Source organism: Tyto alba, unplaced genomic scaffold, assembly GCF_018691265.1.
Source record: "Tyto alba isolate M040663 unplaced genomic scaffold, T.alba_DEE_v4.0 Super-Scaffold_29, whole genome shotgun sequence".
In the NCBI taxonomy this organism is placed as follows: domain Eukaryota; kingdom Metazoa; phylum Chordata; class Aves; order Strigiformes; family Tytonidae; genus Tyto; species Tyto alba.
The window spans coordinates 9443990-9461021 of NW_024881303.1; the positions used below are offsets into that span (position 1 = coordinate 9443990).

At 42.4% G+C, this 17032-nt stretch overlaps 1 protein-coding gene across 1 annotated transcript in view; it reads left to right on the forward strand.

Annotated features, from left to right (window-relative positions):
• The window catches only part of BRF1 (BRF1 RNA polymerase III transcription initiation factor subunit), a 176812-nt gene extending 167664 nt beyond the window's left edge, over window positions 1-9148 (forward strand). The window contains exons 17-18 of the mRNA XM_042798984.1: window positions 2983-3151; window positions 5373-9148. Coding sequence (XP_042654918.1) covers window positions 2983-3151; window positions 5373-5410 — 207 coding nt within the window. The 3' untranslated portion in view covers window positions 5411-9148. The remainder of the gene's footprint in view (window positions 1-2982; window positions 3152-5372) is intronic.
• The last annotated feature ends 7884 nt before the right edge of the window (window positions 9149-17032 follow it).

Here is a 17032-nt window from a genome sequence, read left to right on the forward strand (position 1 = left end):
AACGAGAGTCTTGTCTCTCTGATCAGACCAGGAGCTGGTTACTGCAAACACTGCAGAGCTCAGCCTGCCGGCTTTCTAACCAGAATTTGCCCTTACTTGTTGCTCAGTCACATTAGCACAGCCTCATAATGCCTGGTTAGACAGCCAAAAAGAGAAGACTGCCTGCAAGCATCTGAAAAGGTACATATCAAACAAGTGGGTAGAAAGAGCAGGAGAGGGCAGAGCTCGTGCCTGTTTCTCAGCACTTGGACCGTCCCCGCAGAGAAGGGGAACGATGCAAAACGCCGCTTCTGTGGGGCCAGCACTGACCCAAGGGAGGGGCTGGGCTTCTGCGGGAGACCGGTGAGGAGACACACAGTGACAGCTTACCCTATAGCATGGCTTACTCTTTGGTTTGTTTGTTTGTTTAGTTTGAAAATATAATAGTGCCATAGAAGAGCTAGTGCCAGTAACAGGCCACTGCCAGAAACCCTTCTTGGGTGGCTTTGTGCACCTGCATTTTCTGCCAAAGAGATCATGATTATTATCAGAGTCACAGTTGTAACTGCTTTCTTTCACTATTATTTTCACACTTTACAGAGTAGACATATGCATTTGTGTATGATAAAATAACTGTCTACTGCGTATCTAAAAACTCTGTTCCTAATATACCAAAGATATTTGTCCTTCTTCTTTTTCCCATGGACGTGTGGCACTGACATCCTTCTGAAAACAAACCAGTTACCTTGGGTAGTTTAACATGCTTTGACAATTGCCCATCCATACATAAAGATATGTGCCAAACTCAAGTCCAGGATGTCTGGAAGTGAATTCAGGAAGTTCTATTTAAAAGTGTTGACGGCCTTATTTTTAAAATGACTAAAACCCATTGATTTTTAGAAACAGTTTGATATCCTGCCTGGGGAAATACATTTTCACTTCTTATGCTATGCTCATTAGAAAACTCTGCACATTTTTAGAAGTACAGCAGTCTGCAGTGGACATGATAATTAGAAGAAGGTCACATTTTAATTAGCATGGTACAATTTTTAAAAATAATGACTCAATTGTAGCTCCTTTATATATACCCACTTTTTCAGAGCAGATGGATACTTTCAAGCATATAAATTGATATATATTATGATGCTGATTTGTCTCAGACTGTTGGATCTATTTCTGCTTATACTGAAAACCTAGATGGACGTAATTTGATCACTCTAGAGGCAAAAACAGTGGTAGGAAATAAAAAAATAAACTAGAGGGAAGTTCCTCTAAATAATATGATTAATTTGAGCATTAAAAAATCATGAAAACCTGTCTTTGAGTGATCCGAACATCTAAATACTTGATTTTCTATTAAAATTAATGGGTGTCTTTTGCCCTATTAATGAGCTATTGGAGCAAGCCCTTAGGTGACGTTGAAAAACTCAGGCAGATTCTTTAGGTTGACTGTCATGGTATATGACAAGTTCAAGAACAGCTTTGATGTTTGAATAATTAGACTATCAACTTTCTGGTACAGAGGTTTTCTCTTATGGCGTATCTCTGAAGTGCCTGGAGTTACAAGGATTCTGGGAATTACTGCATCCCAAGTAAATACATTTATAAATAAATAAATAAATAAAAATTAAAACACTGAGTCAGAACTCACTGCCAGTGGAATTGGAGAATATGCAGCAGTATATAGTTGTGTACTGTAACTTAAAACCTGAAGCACTGTAGGACTTCTCTTGTAGTAGGGACCAGAGGAGTTGGGGTCTCCTGGTCTCCTCTGGACCATTCATTGTTAGGAACACCTCACCACTGACCTTCCCAAGGAAGTGGTCACAGTCTTTTCCATCTTTCCAAGCAGGAGAGATGACTCTCAGTGCTGATAACTGCTGACTAGTGTAGTGACAGGTACTGTTAAGTATTCCCTTTTCAAAATTGCTTACATGACAAAGCAGCATTAATAGTTAATCTTTAATGTTCTTCAAGTTGCCACAAATGGGATGTCTTCTTAGGCCACAGACTCTAGCGTACAAACCCCAGGTAATCCAAACACAGAACAGAGGTGAAAAGTGCCCTGTTACAAAGCTGGTGGAGATAAAGCTCCTGTGATGTTTCTTCCCTGGATGAGAGAGGGAGGTGAAGCCCAAGGCTGAACACTCCAGGGAAGTGAGAGCTCCAGAGACCAGAGCCTGGGCTGTGCTGGGACACACTGACCACATTGCTGGTTCCTGCCCCATTCCCAGATCTGTCATTAGTGAACAGGAGACAATATCACCTTCTCCAAATTCACCTCTGTCTCCTTGTAGCATTGCCCTTTCTCTCCCTCCCTGCATTGTCCTGCCTAACCTTGAAGCAGCTGGGGAGGTGCATGTATGGAATGGGTCCCATCAGAGATCGGTTCCCAAGTTAGTGTTTGGAGATCATTATTCTGATGAATTTCATAGGTCACGTTACAGGTGCCGATGTGTATAATCAACCTCGTGCTCTGCCATCACATTAAGTGCTGTTTAAAGAGTGCTGTTTGTTCCACAGCTCATTGTGCCTCGAAATAAATCCAACCAGGGCTGTCAAAACTAATACATGTTGGGTTTTTTCTGATTTGAAGGGTACATTTTTGCTATCATTAAAGTGTCAATAACATTGTTATTGTGTAATAGGCCTGATGTGAGTTGAGCACAATGAAGAAAAGGTTGTAGGTTTTCCTGCAGAACTCTACTGACGAGCCTTTACTCCCAAATTTCTCCTTACCTTGAGAGGATCCTTGTTCTGCTGTTACCGTCTCTGGCTACTTCAGTTACCTGGCTATGAATTATGTGAAAACTGAATGTTTTTGCCTGACTTTCATTGAGGCAACATTTCTTTGAATAACTTCTTCCCTAGATCAGCTAAGCCTCTAGCCATGGACATGGGCTTCCAACTCTCCAGTCCCTATCATTTGGAAGCTGCTAAAGTTTTGTACAAATATTGAACAAAAGATAGGGCTGCTCTACTGTGCCCTCTTCTATTTTGCAGGTGACCTTTCCAAATGCACAAGCAGAAGCCCCTGCCTTAGAAAAAACAGCAGCTGTGTTAGTGGAGAGTGGCCCAGTAGCTTACAACCCTGACGAAGAGGTGGAAGAAGAAGAAGTAGAAGAAGATGATGATCACTGCATGAGCGCCTTGCAGTTGATGGGAGGAAATGGTAAGCTGGGATGCTGTCTAAATTACTATCTGCTGGTGCTGTGGGGTTCGTTGTTGCAGGGCTGAGGACAGGCAGAGTTCCCCTGCTTGTTTCTGTCCTCCAGCAGCTTGTCTTGTGTAGAGCTCCTGCCGCCTTTCTGGCATTGCCCATTCCTGTGGAAAAGCCTGGAGTCACCCTGGTCCAAAACCTGACCTTCTTAGAGACTCCTCCTAAGAAAACTTTGCATCTTGAGCTTTAGGCTAAGAGGACTTCTCAAGAACAAACTGATGTTACGCCTTCTTTAGAATTAGGTGTATTATTGTGGATCTGAGGAATCACGGGGTCAATAACCCCTCCGTTAGCAGTGCTGGGGGCTCATTGCCCCCCGAACCAAGCTGCCCTGCTCCTACCTGCCTCCTCAGCCGGGGCTGCAGCCACGTCCAGGCTGTCCCTGAGCCCTGTGGATGTGGCTGTCCAGCTCAAAACAGAACAAATCGTCAGACTCCGTTTCTGGGGAAAGTGTTAGGAGAAAATAGCTCTTCAGCGAGTACAGAAATTGCATTGATAGCGTACAGCATGCTGTATGGTACACAGATGTGTGCTAATTTCTTTGGGTTATCCAGCAAAGCCGCTCATTTAATTAAGTTTCTTTGCTGGCAGGAAAAGGCAGTATCCTCTCTGCTGCAGTTTTTCCTATCTGGACGCATCCACATTTATCCTTTATTAAAAACTTCCCCTTAGAAGTTAAGCTTTGAAAATACACAAAAATATTTCTTAAATGAGAGCTGCTAATTATGGGTTGTGAAAAAGCAAGATGCGAATAAGTTTCCTACTGAAATGGTATTTACTGCAAAAATCTTTCCAGTACTATTAATTTAGCTTTCATGGACAATATGTATACATTTTACAGAAGTGTCTGTTGCTCTTAAATTGATTTCTCCACTGGAAAATAATTGCTGAACCATAGGAAAAACCGTTTGTTGCCTGCATTTATTATTAGAATAATGTTCCCAAGAAAAGGCACCCATGTGGGGGAGGGTGGGTCTATGTTTATTAATAAACCCCCCACAAAAATAGAATAAAGGTCACTGAGCTTTTTTTCTTTGTAAATGTTACTATTTTTAAACCATTCTGAGAACATTCTACTACTCCCTGTCTGGTCTGGACGACAGCTGAAAAATCAGAGTTTAAAAAAAAAATAAAAAGGAAAGGAGTATTCCCAGAATTCAAACGCAGGTGTGCAGAGCTGCTCAGCAGAACAAATAACTCCTTTCTAACTGCTTTCTTCATGGGTTTTAGACCTGTCTGCCTGGAGTAACTCCAGGAATTGCATACAGATGGTGAACTTTACCCATTCTACACAAATTATTATAGATTACACTTAATTCTGCTTCTGAGCATTTGCTGTACTCTTTGGATGAAATACTGGCACTGTATTGAATTCAGAATATAAAGGTTAACTTTACTGAATGCTTTTATGTAATAGTTATTCGTCAGTTGAGTACACAACAGAAAATACCTGCTTCACTGTATTCAGAAACACACAGAAGAGAAATCGGTGCATTAGAAACACACAGACTTGCCTTCTGACACACACATCACACAGTCTTTGCACTTGGCATTGTTTAAGAAAACAAAACCAGATAAAAAAAATCTGGGCAAAATTTTAAGTAGAGTAGAAGTAGATACAGGAGATCTGAGTCAGATGTGTTGGTCAGGATTCGTTGCATGACTCTTTTGATGTTGATGGGAACTCTGATCTATCTCTGAACCCTCGCAGTTTCAGTTTATAAATCCATGAATAATATAAACAAGCTAGCTTTTTTCTTGGTGGCTATGTCTAGTGAGAACTGTGCCTACTTGTAAATGTATGCTGCTGCTTGTCAGCCACCGTGTTCCAAATCACTTGTGACAATCAGTCTTGATCACCTTAACCTCTAAATTAAACCAAGTATTTCACATATCCATGTGCCAAGTACTCCTAAATGAGGGTCCAGTGACAAGTGAGAAGAGATATTTACACATACATGCTTACAAATTATTGTATTTAATTAAGGAAAGTAAATGCAAGAACTTTTTATTTAGCATTAAGAAAATGTATGGTTTTTTTAAAATGCTTGATTAAGGCAAAACTTATCATCTTGTTACACAGCAGGAAAACAACCTGAGAGTAGAAATACTTTTGTTGTGTCTTCCATCTACCTGGAATATTTACATTTTTTTATGCCTTTGTGTGTTTCAGATTATGGCTGTGATATGGATGATGATGATGGCTATTAGTTCCATATACTTCCAAAGGACATGGACTGTGTGTTGTTCCCAGCAAATCTTCAGTCTTCAAACTGTATGAATAATGAGAGAAGCTGTCTATGGTCAGCAAATGTAATGGAACAATCCTTACTCTCGTAAAGTGAATTTTAGGTTGGCATTGACTCTGGTCGGTTTACACTGACCCATAACCCAGCAATAAAGTTTGGGTTTGTACTTGAATATTATTTTTATTTTGGTGGATCATAGTTTGAAGATGAAATTAATGGGAGTAATGTTTCCTGAGAACAAAAGAAAAGAGACAAAACAGGCTGTGTATAAAGCATGTGTGGCCGACAGCAACACATCTCTTATTTCATATGTGACACTGCTTTTAGGCGTGGTGTTGAAAGGGATTGGAAGATAGATAGGAGGACAGGTAAAAATGAGAAGCATGCCTGTTGATTTGAGTGCAGTAGCATTAGTTGTCTCATAATGCTACAACCGAAAGGAAAAAACAACATTTCCAACCTGTATTGTAAACATGACCCTGTTATTGTATACAAGCTTCCTTACTCAAACCTATCAAAAATTAATGACAAGTTCTGTATTTGCAGGGCAGTATCAGTTTCTCGGAAATGAAGTAAATACTTCTTTATGTTAATCAATTCATAGATTTCTTAGAAGATATGACAATTGAAGGCAATGTTGGCAGCAAAGAATCGTCTTCCACTGCGAGTCCACACCGGTTTATGTGGAAGGAGGGAGAAGAACTGGGTGAGGCAAGAAGTGTAGAAGGCGAGCAGGTGATGATGGTGCTCACGTGCCTTTGTAGGGTGTCCCTGGGGACGGTCAGGTCTCATTGTGGCTGGTATTGCTGCAGGAGAGTCACTGGCCAACTCTATGGAGCTGCTCTTGTCTGACTGAGTTAGAGTGAAGGTCTGCTCCCAAGAGCTGCCTGTCTCTAAAAAAAGTTGAAAGAAATAGAAAGCTGAGCTTTGTAATAAATAAGCTAGCATCTGCTTTGGCTGAATTTAATTTAATGTAATTTATTTGACTTTCTGTGGGTAAATTAAAGGTCACTATGCAGCAGTCTGACTTTCATGGCTCAAATCCCACCCTTGAACAGTCACTGCTACATGAATAAAGCGGGCGCTCTCGCCCTGTGCACCCCAAAATGTCAACAGACAGGTCCTTCTCTTCCAGACACATCAGCTCGCACAGTGCTGTGAGAGCGGGGGTCAGAGATGGAGCCCCTGTTGCCACCTCCCACCCTGTTGCCTCTGACCTGCCTTTCCTTGGCAGTGCTGGGTCCGAGGCTCCCAGCTCAGTGGGAAATTCACTGCACTTGGGCACACTGTCGATGCCTGCAGCTGCAGGACCCAGGATGTTTTCATCTCTCTCCCTTGTCTAGTGACAATCATGGAAACCGTAGCACTGCAGCCTTGTCTTACACCGGGGAAGGATGGATATTTATCTTACCAGCGTGGTTTCTGTTAAGCTGTGTCCCCTGGTCAGCTCATCCTTTCTGCCCTGTTTGAGAAGTGCTCATCACTAACGCACCGTCCATCCTCCTGCTGTGGAGGGTGGATCGTGGCAGGAAAAGCAGCTGCCTTGGGAAGCTCTCTAGCTACTGTCAGCCAGAGTGACAGTGATGCTCATACCTGTGATCATCACCAAAGAGGGAAAGGGTCCTATGGCCTTCCATACCTCCTCTGTCCCTCTCAGTATCATGAATAAGAGGGATCATGTAAGTAGAGCAAGAGCAAGTGCTTTTTTTAGGAGCAGACTTGATATTATTTGGCTGGTAAGTGTAGTTTGTTGGGTAGGTTGCATCTGCTAGATATTTTTGAGCCCTGTATAGGAATATTTCTGCAATGACTTCTTAAAAGCAGAACTTGGTAACAAAAGTGATGTAGTGAGACTAATGGGAAGAAGAGCTCTTCTGAACCACATTCCAGTTACTTAGTTTGCAGCGCTTCAGTGGAAAGAAGAGATTCCATATAATTCTTCGGGGAAAAGCTGGCATTTTCACCAAAAAAATATAGATTTTTTTCTGATACTTTATAAATACTGCACAGAAAATGATATTGAGGAGATAAACCATTCTACCTCTCTTTTATCTACAACATAAAAATCATGATATAAGCAGACAATTTTTTGAAAAGTATTTGTTTTATCAGAATTCATGCTCTGCAAGTCTTTGAGATGGCTGAGTTTGAGCATTTGGGTTTGAATTAATCTGCTGATAGCACTATTACAAATACCCATACTCTCCGTATATTCTCAAAGCTTGGGTTTTATTCCAAGGTACACATTATTCTCTATGCAGGAAATAAACATGCATAAATAAACATGTGTATGACTCATGTAGGTCGACTGCTTTTCTCAAATGCAAGATGTTGGCTCTTAAAGAAACCGCTGAGTTCTTTATTGCTAAGGGTCTTTCCTCCAGTCTTCTGTGTAGATTTTCATTGCTTTGTTCCCCCAAAGGATACTAAACCTGCTGCCAATGTAGTGATGTTATGTGCAGGAGCTGAGTCCACCCAAATAACTGCTGCTAGTAAATTTGAATTTTAGTAGCACATTGCATTTCTGAGAACATTGTTTCCAGCACTGGAAGTAGAGGGTTGCAGTTTTTGAATGCTCTTGTATGATTTGATTAGGAAAGGCTACCGCATAGTCTGCTAGGAGGACACTTGGAGAGCCAAAAAAAAAAAAAAGACCTACAATTCCATAGCATCTCAGTATTACTGGTGAAGTTAATGGCATGGTTTCTGTACAGGAGTCCTAAGAGAGAGGCCGTGGTATTGGATAGGCAGACTTCACTTTGAGCATTGTAAGGCTTCTTAAGCTATAGTGGTTATGTACATTTTTAATTTATTGGTGACTTACTGGGATTTTTATAATGTCCATTCCTTCTTGATTTAACTAAGCTCAGGAAATGTAAACAGATTATAACATACTAGTTTCTGTTTTTATAGCTAGTCATTAAAATGTAAAAAGATTAACACTGTATTAACTCTGTTTACTACTGTTGATGTATCTGGACAATTTTATTATATTTAAGTGAGCCTAAATTCACTTGGAATAATTTGGACCCTGCTTTTCTCAGGATTCTGATTATAATGAAGAGAGCTTATAAGGCTTCAACATTTGTCGCTCTTAGATCTTCTTATTTGAACCCACACAAGCTGTGCATCATCGGTTTTGTTGTATAAAGCATGTCTCTTGCTGCAAGTCATTTTGCTTGACAGGGAAAACCCTCCAGCTGTTGCATCCAGCTTGTCTGCCATGCAACCTTTTAACACGCTTGTATTGTGGGAGTGAAAAATGAAATAAATAAGGAAAATAATGGGATTCTTCACTGTAGTGAGTGTATTTTCAGTGTCTTAATTATCTGTGACATTTCTTTAAAATCACTATGTTCGGTACAGCAACTTTTAAATGGTGCCAGACAGCCTTGTCTTGAGGGTTAAACATGTTAGTTGAAAAAGTTCTTGCCATCCTGATAGCTTGTTTGTATTCTTTGGATTGCATTGAAACTCCAGTCGCAGATGTGTACAGTTAATATAGAGTTTGCCTAATAAATGTTCTGTTCCTTATTTTTGTGTTGAATCCTTGCATTTGGTTCAGTTAGTGCCAAGGAAATTAAACCTGCTTGATGTAAGCATATGTATCATCCTTACATAACCACAATATGATCCATGTTAAGCTTTTTTACTGTAATATATTTGCTGTAAATAAAAAGTAAAACCCTTGCATAACCCATCTTTTATGATGCTGTCCTGCTAATTTCTGATTTGTCTGTCTTCATTCTTATGAATGTTCGTTTTTGATTGCAGCATGTTTGGTTGGTAGTGGCCCAAATTTGTAATTCAGAGCTTTATTTTGTCTCTAAAAGGGATGACATGTCTAATCAAGCAAGTGTTTTTTACAAGATATTTTTCCACTGATAAATGTAGCTACTTTCTGTAAACTGGGTGACGTTAACAAGGTTTTTCCACTAAGCTATATAATTAGCTGACTGTGGGAACAATATATAGTGTGTGTTTAGTGGAACTGTTCCAGTGCTTGTTTCTGAAAATTGTATCTTGATAAATAAGGTGTGTGTTGAGTTAAAAATCATGTTATTTTATCAACATCTGGTTGCCACAATTTGGAGGCCAAAATCTACACCTACTTTTAGTGCACATGGGTATTTGCTCCTTTTATTTTTTTTCTGGAGGTGGAACTACCACTGGATCCTCAGGAGTGTCAGCAAGGTCTTAGCATGTAGTGGGACAATTAACAGTAGTTTTGATAAGGCAGTAAGCATGTGTCATTTCAGCATTTGACTGGGTTCCCATACTCCTGTGTAGGTGCAATTCTGCTCTCACTGACATTCCGATGCTTTTATCTTAGTTTCTTTTCAGCTCTCCCAACCCTTTCCACTGGCACTTGGGAACTTCTCCAGTGATGCCCATCACTGATGCTCTCTTACTCATAGCATCTAAGCTGTTAAAAAGTACTGGCCACCTTGGCCTCATATTTTCTGCTCTTCCCAAGCTGTACAGTTACTGGCTTTGTCCTGTAATTTTTCTCTCCCCTACTACACCAGGCTTTCTTAACCAAAACCATTCTGTCCCCCACCTACGTTCATCAAATATGCCTCCTTTAAGGGTCTGAGAAGTTAAGTAATGTTAATAAAGCTGAAACCTTGCAAAGCTTTATATTAGCTTCCTTTGTCACCAGTAGATCATAGCACACTCATTCTTAGGTTCACATTTTGCAATGCAGAAGAGGCTGTTGTAGTTTTCTACTCCTGTGATGTGTAAGAAGAGATACAGCATATTATTCAGTATTTCTTATGCCTGCCTTGATACCTGGCAGTGGTCTTGGTGAGTGTTGGTTCTTTAGTAAAAGGGGTTAAGCACACAAGAAATGAGGCTGAGTAAAAATTCATGTCTTGTGGCATAGCAAATTTACTTGGTGAGTTCCTTCACTGTAATTGTTTTTTTCTTATGGGACTGTTGTGCATTTTCATGTAAATGAGGGAGGTGTATACATTTCATAAAAATGCAAAATGACGTTCCCATCTTGCCATGAAACTCTAGGAGCAGAGGATTTTATGACTTTTAGTGTGAATCTTACATTTGTTATTGTATGGATTGGCAGTAAGTGGCATTGTACTGGACACCAAGATGGCAGTCATTGTGTTAGCCATTTCTATTGCAAAATTGCAACAAGAATGCTTTTTTACTGCTCTTAGTGCTCTTAGGACAGCTTCTCAATTCATCAAAAGCAAAAAATTACAGCAGCAAATGAAACAAATTTGAACAAAGCAATGAAAGGAAACAGCACCAACACTGTGCTTACCAGGTAATTTTTTTTTCAGTGCTCTTACATGGGAAAGCTAAAAGGTATTTATACACAGAGAATCAGAGGGGCAAAAGTTGCATCTTGCCAGCAGCAAAGGTGAGGCAGCATTGTCCATTTTTCACACAAGAATTCCAGACAACTCCTGTTTCCTGGTATGTTCTGCACCATCTTCATAATTTGCAGACTGGGCGGTCCTCTGGAGGGTATTGAAAGAGGTAGGACACCTAGCCAGGTAAGGAAGGGGAGATGGCAAGGTGTCTTTGTTTCACTTGAGTAAAAACAAAGGAGTTTAATTATTTAGAGTGGTTTTAAGGGCTGTAGTTTGATGTTAAGGAGAAAAACGAGCTGCTTTAAGAAACCCAGAAAGATTAGGGAATATTTCTTTGCATTGATGTGCATTGGAATGTGTAACAGGCAGCAAGCATAGGAATGGACCAAGGATAATATTCACATCTTTGGAAAGCCAACTGGTCTCACAGCTGCATTAAAAATTCAAGTCTTTGGCCATGCCACTTTCTGACATGCCTCTGCTTTTGTCTGGTTGAGGTGTGATTTCTAACTCAGCCCTGAGAAGCCAGCTGCCCCTGTGCTGGTGAGTGGACGGCAGTGTTCCCCACCCACGGTCTGCCAGACGCGTTTCTGGCTTGCTGCAGATGTTTCCCACTCCCTGCCCATAGCTGCTTGTTCCCAAAGAAGAATGTGCAAGGTTTTGGTGGAAAATAAGCCACGTGCTCATTTCTCAACTCTGCCTTTTTATAACTGTGACAAAAAAATAGGCTAAACTGCTGACGGAGCTGCCCGAGCTGGCCTTGCGTACCACCTTGCTGGGGAGCAGTGGTGCAGGTCGGAAGGCAGCACTGGGGGCTGGTGCAGCCATCCGCCCTTGAGCAGCCCGGCAGGTAGTGCAGCTGGCAAGGGTTCCCCGACTCCTCCTTTTCCATGAGGGCCTCCCTGTCTGCCGTTCTTGTAGCGGAGCTACTTCTGGTCTTCCTTAAATACCCTCGGTCACGTAAGGATTTCAGAGCAAACATTTTTGAGTAAAAGTCCCATGCGAGGAGTGTGATCTGTGCCCTAAGCAGATGTCTGTTGGCAGTCAGGGATGTCAAGTTCCTAAAAATGCAGACAACTAAGAGGAAGGTGACATGAAAATATCCATGACAGATACTCACAGGTGCTGTGATTTGGTACAGTTCCTGCAACTTCGCATCAGGCAGTAAGAGCTTTGCTCTTTGACATCAGTTGAGGATCTGTGTCATTAGCAACAATCTCTTGAGGTGGTAGCAGTAGTGAAGGAAGGGAAAAAAGTGCTCTGAGGTGAAAACAGTTGGTGATATTGTGGTATGTTGCCCAAAGCCACTTCTTACTCCATTTCTTAAGCACAACTTACTGCCTTGCCTAATTAACCATCAAAGTGGAGTTACCTAGTCTGCTGATTTTGAAATAAATGAGAAAAGGGAAATTCAGTGGTGATACAGCTGTAGTGTGCGGCATATAGAGCATCCCTCTTCAGCTCTGCATGGGAATGGAAGTCAAAACTTTTCCTCCCTAGGTGGTCATAAACTGCTCTGACATGGATCTGTTGTAACTGAATAACGGTTCTTCAGAGCAGCATCATGTCTGGGAAATGGGCTAAATCCTTGTATATGCTTTGATTCCTGCACATACTCTGGGAGCTCACCAAAAGAGAGTCCACACACATACCAGCACAATTGAAGTAAGATTCATGGGTTGACACAGGGTAAAATATAGCTAAAGCACATGGTTTCAAAACTGTAGTCACTGTTTTCAAGCAAACTCTTACACAAGGCCATTGGGAAATTGTTTGATACTCCTGCATGCTGCATTAAATCAGTAGGACCTACCGTAAGCTCTGGGGTCTCCAATAGCAAATCAGTGTGATGTGAATCATCGTGTTTTCTTTCAGGCATCATGAGGAAGAGTCTGAGTGGATTTTGCTGCTCACGCTAAGATGAAGTATCTTTCATCTTGTTCATCTTCCCTGTATATTTTATGTTGGTTCAGAGGAGCTGGCTGCACTGCATTAATAAAATGTCAACTAAACCACTTTTGGCCAGTGTTCTTGGCACAGATACAAGTGTAGACTTTCTGATCTCCCCTGGCCACTTGATAAGCAAAAGGTCTCTATCAACAGGGATAGTGCCAACCCCTGTAAAGCTGCCCAGTACAGACCCCAAGTATTGTCACAGCTTGTGGGTATAATACTGGTGTGAAAGTGGCTACATCTCAGTTGAGAGATGAATCTATTAAGAGATTATATTTGTCCCAGTCTTCTGCACATGTGAGTGGGGAGAAGCAGTTGTACCAATATCACTGTGCAGAGAGGTATTTTGGGGGTCCCAAGGGCTGTGTTCAGCCCACGGATCAGTCCCATCCATTAATTCACCCGGACTGCTACAGCACGTGTGATGCTTAGAAGGAGATAAGCAATTGCGTCCATCTGTGACTCCTCAAGTGAAGATCAGAAGTAGGCAGGAGGAAGACACAGCTCTTACAGAACTTAGCTGAGGTTTGGAAGGAAGACTGGCTCTTCCAGTGTCTTTTCAAGCCGGCTTTCCCAGTCAAGCTCAGCTATCATTAAATTCTTGAGTAGACCTTAAGTTGATCAGGGCATAGGGTGTCTTGCCATCCCAGAAGGTGCTTTTGGGGGGCTTGGGGGAGTGGGTTTGTGTGTGTTTTTAAGTTACTCCCTCTATTGCCATAAATTGCAAGGACGTTGCTGGGGGTTGCAGCTTTAGAGTCCTCAGTGCTCAGCAGGAGTAAGAAATCACTGCTGAAGAACAGTGATGTTACATGAGACAAAAAGCGGGGGGGGAAAGCAGCATGGACAGTGAAGTGTGGTGAAACTTTGAGTGTGAACATCATTTGCTCCAGGTGGCAGAGCCAGGGATGTCCCACATTGGATGTGTAGGAGAAACTAGTGAAGACAGTGGAGGAGACCTGATCTGGTAAACTGTGACCTGAAATTTCACCTCTGAGACAGGTTTTGTGTCTCCTAATACTGTAAAGGGGAGTGATGAATCCATCTCACATGGCTTCCCACGATATCCTTTATTCTTCACTGTTACCTGCTCACATGGGCATGACACCCAACTTGCTCTCCTACTGCTAGCAATTATAGCTCACTCACTGCCAGCTCCTGCCCAGCTCTGCGGCTCAGCCGGTGAAGGGACTGGGACATCACAGCAACAGCTCCTTTTCCCAGAGAGAGAGCAATGCTGTTGCTTGGGGGTTCACACATGCCTTTGCGCTGAGTCTGGCTGCTTTGCTGTCTCTGTTTGGTGAGCTCACCTAGATAATTTCTTGTTTCTTGTACACTTTCTTGTGGTTAGCTTATGGAAATGAATGTAAGAACTGAGGGAATCTAGAACCACCAAGGGCTTTTGACAAATTGGTATGGCGCTGCTAAGTCCTCTTTACACATAGACCCTTAGTTGTCCGCCCTTCTCTGTAACATACCAATTACTGGTATTTTTGGAAGAGAAGAATGTTGTGAAATAGTTCCTGGAAGTGCTGCTCTCAGTTGCTCTATGTTAGGCATCATTGCAAATATTGTGAGATCAGTGCAGAAAGCAGCAACGTCCCAGCCACAACAGCATCCCGGAGTGCCACAAAAGAATCCACGAAGAAGAAAAGAGTCCTTGTGTCTGAGGGTGCAACAAGTGAGAAAGGGCTGAGCTGGGAGCACGGCACATGCCGTCTGGTTTAGCCAGAAAGTGACAGCTATGGCCCGACCAACAGCAGAGAAGGGCTTTAGGCATGGGTGTGGGTTTTGCTTCTGGATGGCAGCTCAGCAAAACTTTGGGCTGCACCCTTGGCTGGTGCAGCCATTGGTGCTCGGTGAGACTCAGTCCAGTGCCAGAGATTCACGATTATGGTTGGGTGGAAGGCCTACCTCGTGGTTACCCCGTCTACCAGCAAAAAAGGGAAATGTCTCTAGAGGAATCAAAATTACTCACTGGAATCCCTGCAATCCGTAATAAATATTTGAGGTGTAAAGAGCTAACAAAATGGAATGGAGTCAGACATGAAAGTGAAAACTGCCTTTTTTTAACTTGAAAACAGTGTGATATCAGCAATGCTGCAGTGTCTGGGAGCAGTCTGAATAAAAATGTGGATGCATTTAGGAATTATGGTATTTGTACAAGAAACGTTCAAAGGACTGAAGTCTTCAGTCTCTTTAATTAGTCATGGGAGTGAACATCATTGGTTTTCCATGGAAGAACAGCAGATTGTTGCCGTTCTGTCTTTCTAAATACATGTCCTGTTTTCCCCTTAGTATATTTCATTATAAAATACAATATTAAAGCCTTAAAAAGTCTTTATTAGCTAGCAGATGGTTTTGCAAGTCATTTTAACGAGATGAAGAAAACTTTAATGGCAGACATTTAAAGTTGTGCTTAGACAGACTATTGCCTTCGGAAAAATCTCAGGAATGTTTTCTTCTTGTTTTTGGTGGAGCTTGGCACCAGATTTTGTACAAGGAAATAGAAGGGAATGATTTACACCGACTGGTTCCCTCCCAAGAGTGGTTTTACATCAGTGTAACATCGTTGAGTTCCACAGTCATGCCGTGATTTACAGAGGTGCAAAGAGAGAGGGAAATGTCATCAACTTGATGCAGTTCAGGAGAAATATTACATTTCTTGTATACTTGCCTCATTCCATTGCCACAGACTAGATTTTTTGGGGAAGTTTATAGGCAGCCCCCTTGCAGGCAGGGCAGCAGTGTGCCAAGTCCTTCTGAACATCTCTTTCTGGATATCAGCGTCAGCAGCATGTGGGGATAAGAAAAAGGAGATGGTAGAGCCCTGAGACCATGCAGGACACCCTTGCAAGTACTGGCTTTCTTCCTCCACCCTTGAAATTTCCTGAGGTATAAGATGCTTGTGCTGAAAGCAGGTAGGAACATGTTTGTTCACAAAAAAACCTTTCAAGGCCTCAATGGTTCTCCCAGGCTTGTTTCTCTCTTGAGCATCCAATGCCATGTTCTTCAGAGGCACAGGCTGTCTCATAATGAATATACTCACATCTGGAATGCCCAATCCAAGACAAGGAGGGTTTATATCCCTTTAAATATGTGAGTTCTTGTTTGTGGCTTTTTTATGTGAGCAGTTGCTGACTTTCAGACCTGCTTCCTCCAAGGGTTTATTTTGACTGTGCAGGGTCTTGGCCTCATGGGAGCAGGGAGTGGGGAACGTGTGGTGATTCATTTGCACAGCCAGAGGACTGACCGTCTCTGCACATATTAAGAAATTAATCATGCTTCACGAAAGCAATAAAAAATGCCTACTAAATGAGTAATTGCCTGGCTACCTTCTTAGGCTATCCAACCCTTTGTTCCTCCCCTGGACTGCTGACCCTGTTACACCTGGCCAAGCTTCAGTGTCAGCTTTTTGCACTGTTGGAGACCTTTGTCCTTCTAGTTTTTCTAGATCTAGCTGATCTAATCTCAAAAGCCATTTTTCAGATCTGGAAAAGCCTTGCAACTATGTGGACTACACAGGTCATTAAGGAAAGCCGTCCCCTTTCTCTCCAGATAGAGTGTGTTAGATCACCTACACACCAGCAAGAAATAACATGCTGTTATGTATCTAGGAGTGTGCAAACCCCATGAAGTTCAACAAGGCCAAGTGCAAGGTCCTGCATGTGGGTCGGGGCAATCCCAAGCACAAATACAGGCTGGGTGAGGAGTGGATTGAGAGCAGCCCTGCAGAGAAAGACTTGTATATACTGGTGGATGAAAAAAATGACTATGACGTAGCAATGTGCACTCGCAGCTCAGAAATCCAACTGTATCCTGTGCTTCATCAAGAGAAGCATGACCAGCAGGCCAAGGGAGGGGATTCTCCCCCTCTACTCTGCTCTTGTGAGACCCCACCTGCAGTGCTGTGTCCAGCTGGGGGTCCCCAAAATAAGAAGAACATGGACCTGCTTGAGTGGGTCCAGAGGAAGCCATGAAGATGATCAGGGGGCTGGAGCACCTCTCCTATGAAGACAGTCTGAGAGATGGGGTTTTTCAGTCTGGAGAAGAGAAGGCTCTGGGCAGACCTTATAGCAGCCTTCCCATACTCGAAGGGGGCTACAGGAAAGATGGGGAGGGACTTTTTATCAGGGAATATAGTGATAGGATGGGGGTTAACGGTTTTAAATTGAAAGAGGGCAGATTTAGATTAGATATAAGGAAGAAACTCTTTACTGTGAGGGTGGTGACGCGCTGGCCCAGGGTGCCCAGAGAAGTAGTGGCTGCCCCCCCCCCCCCGGAAGTGTCTAACA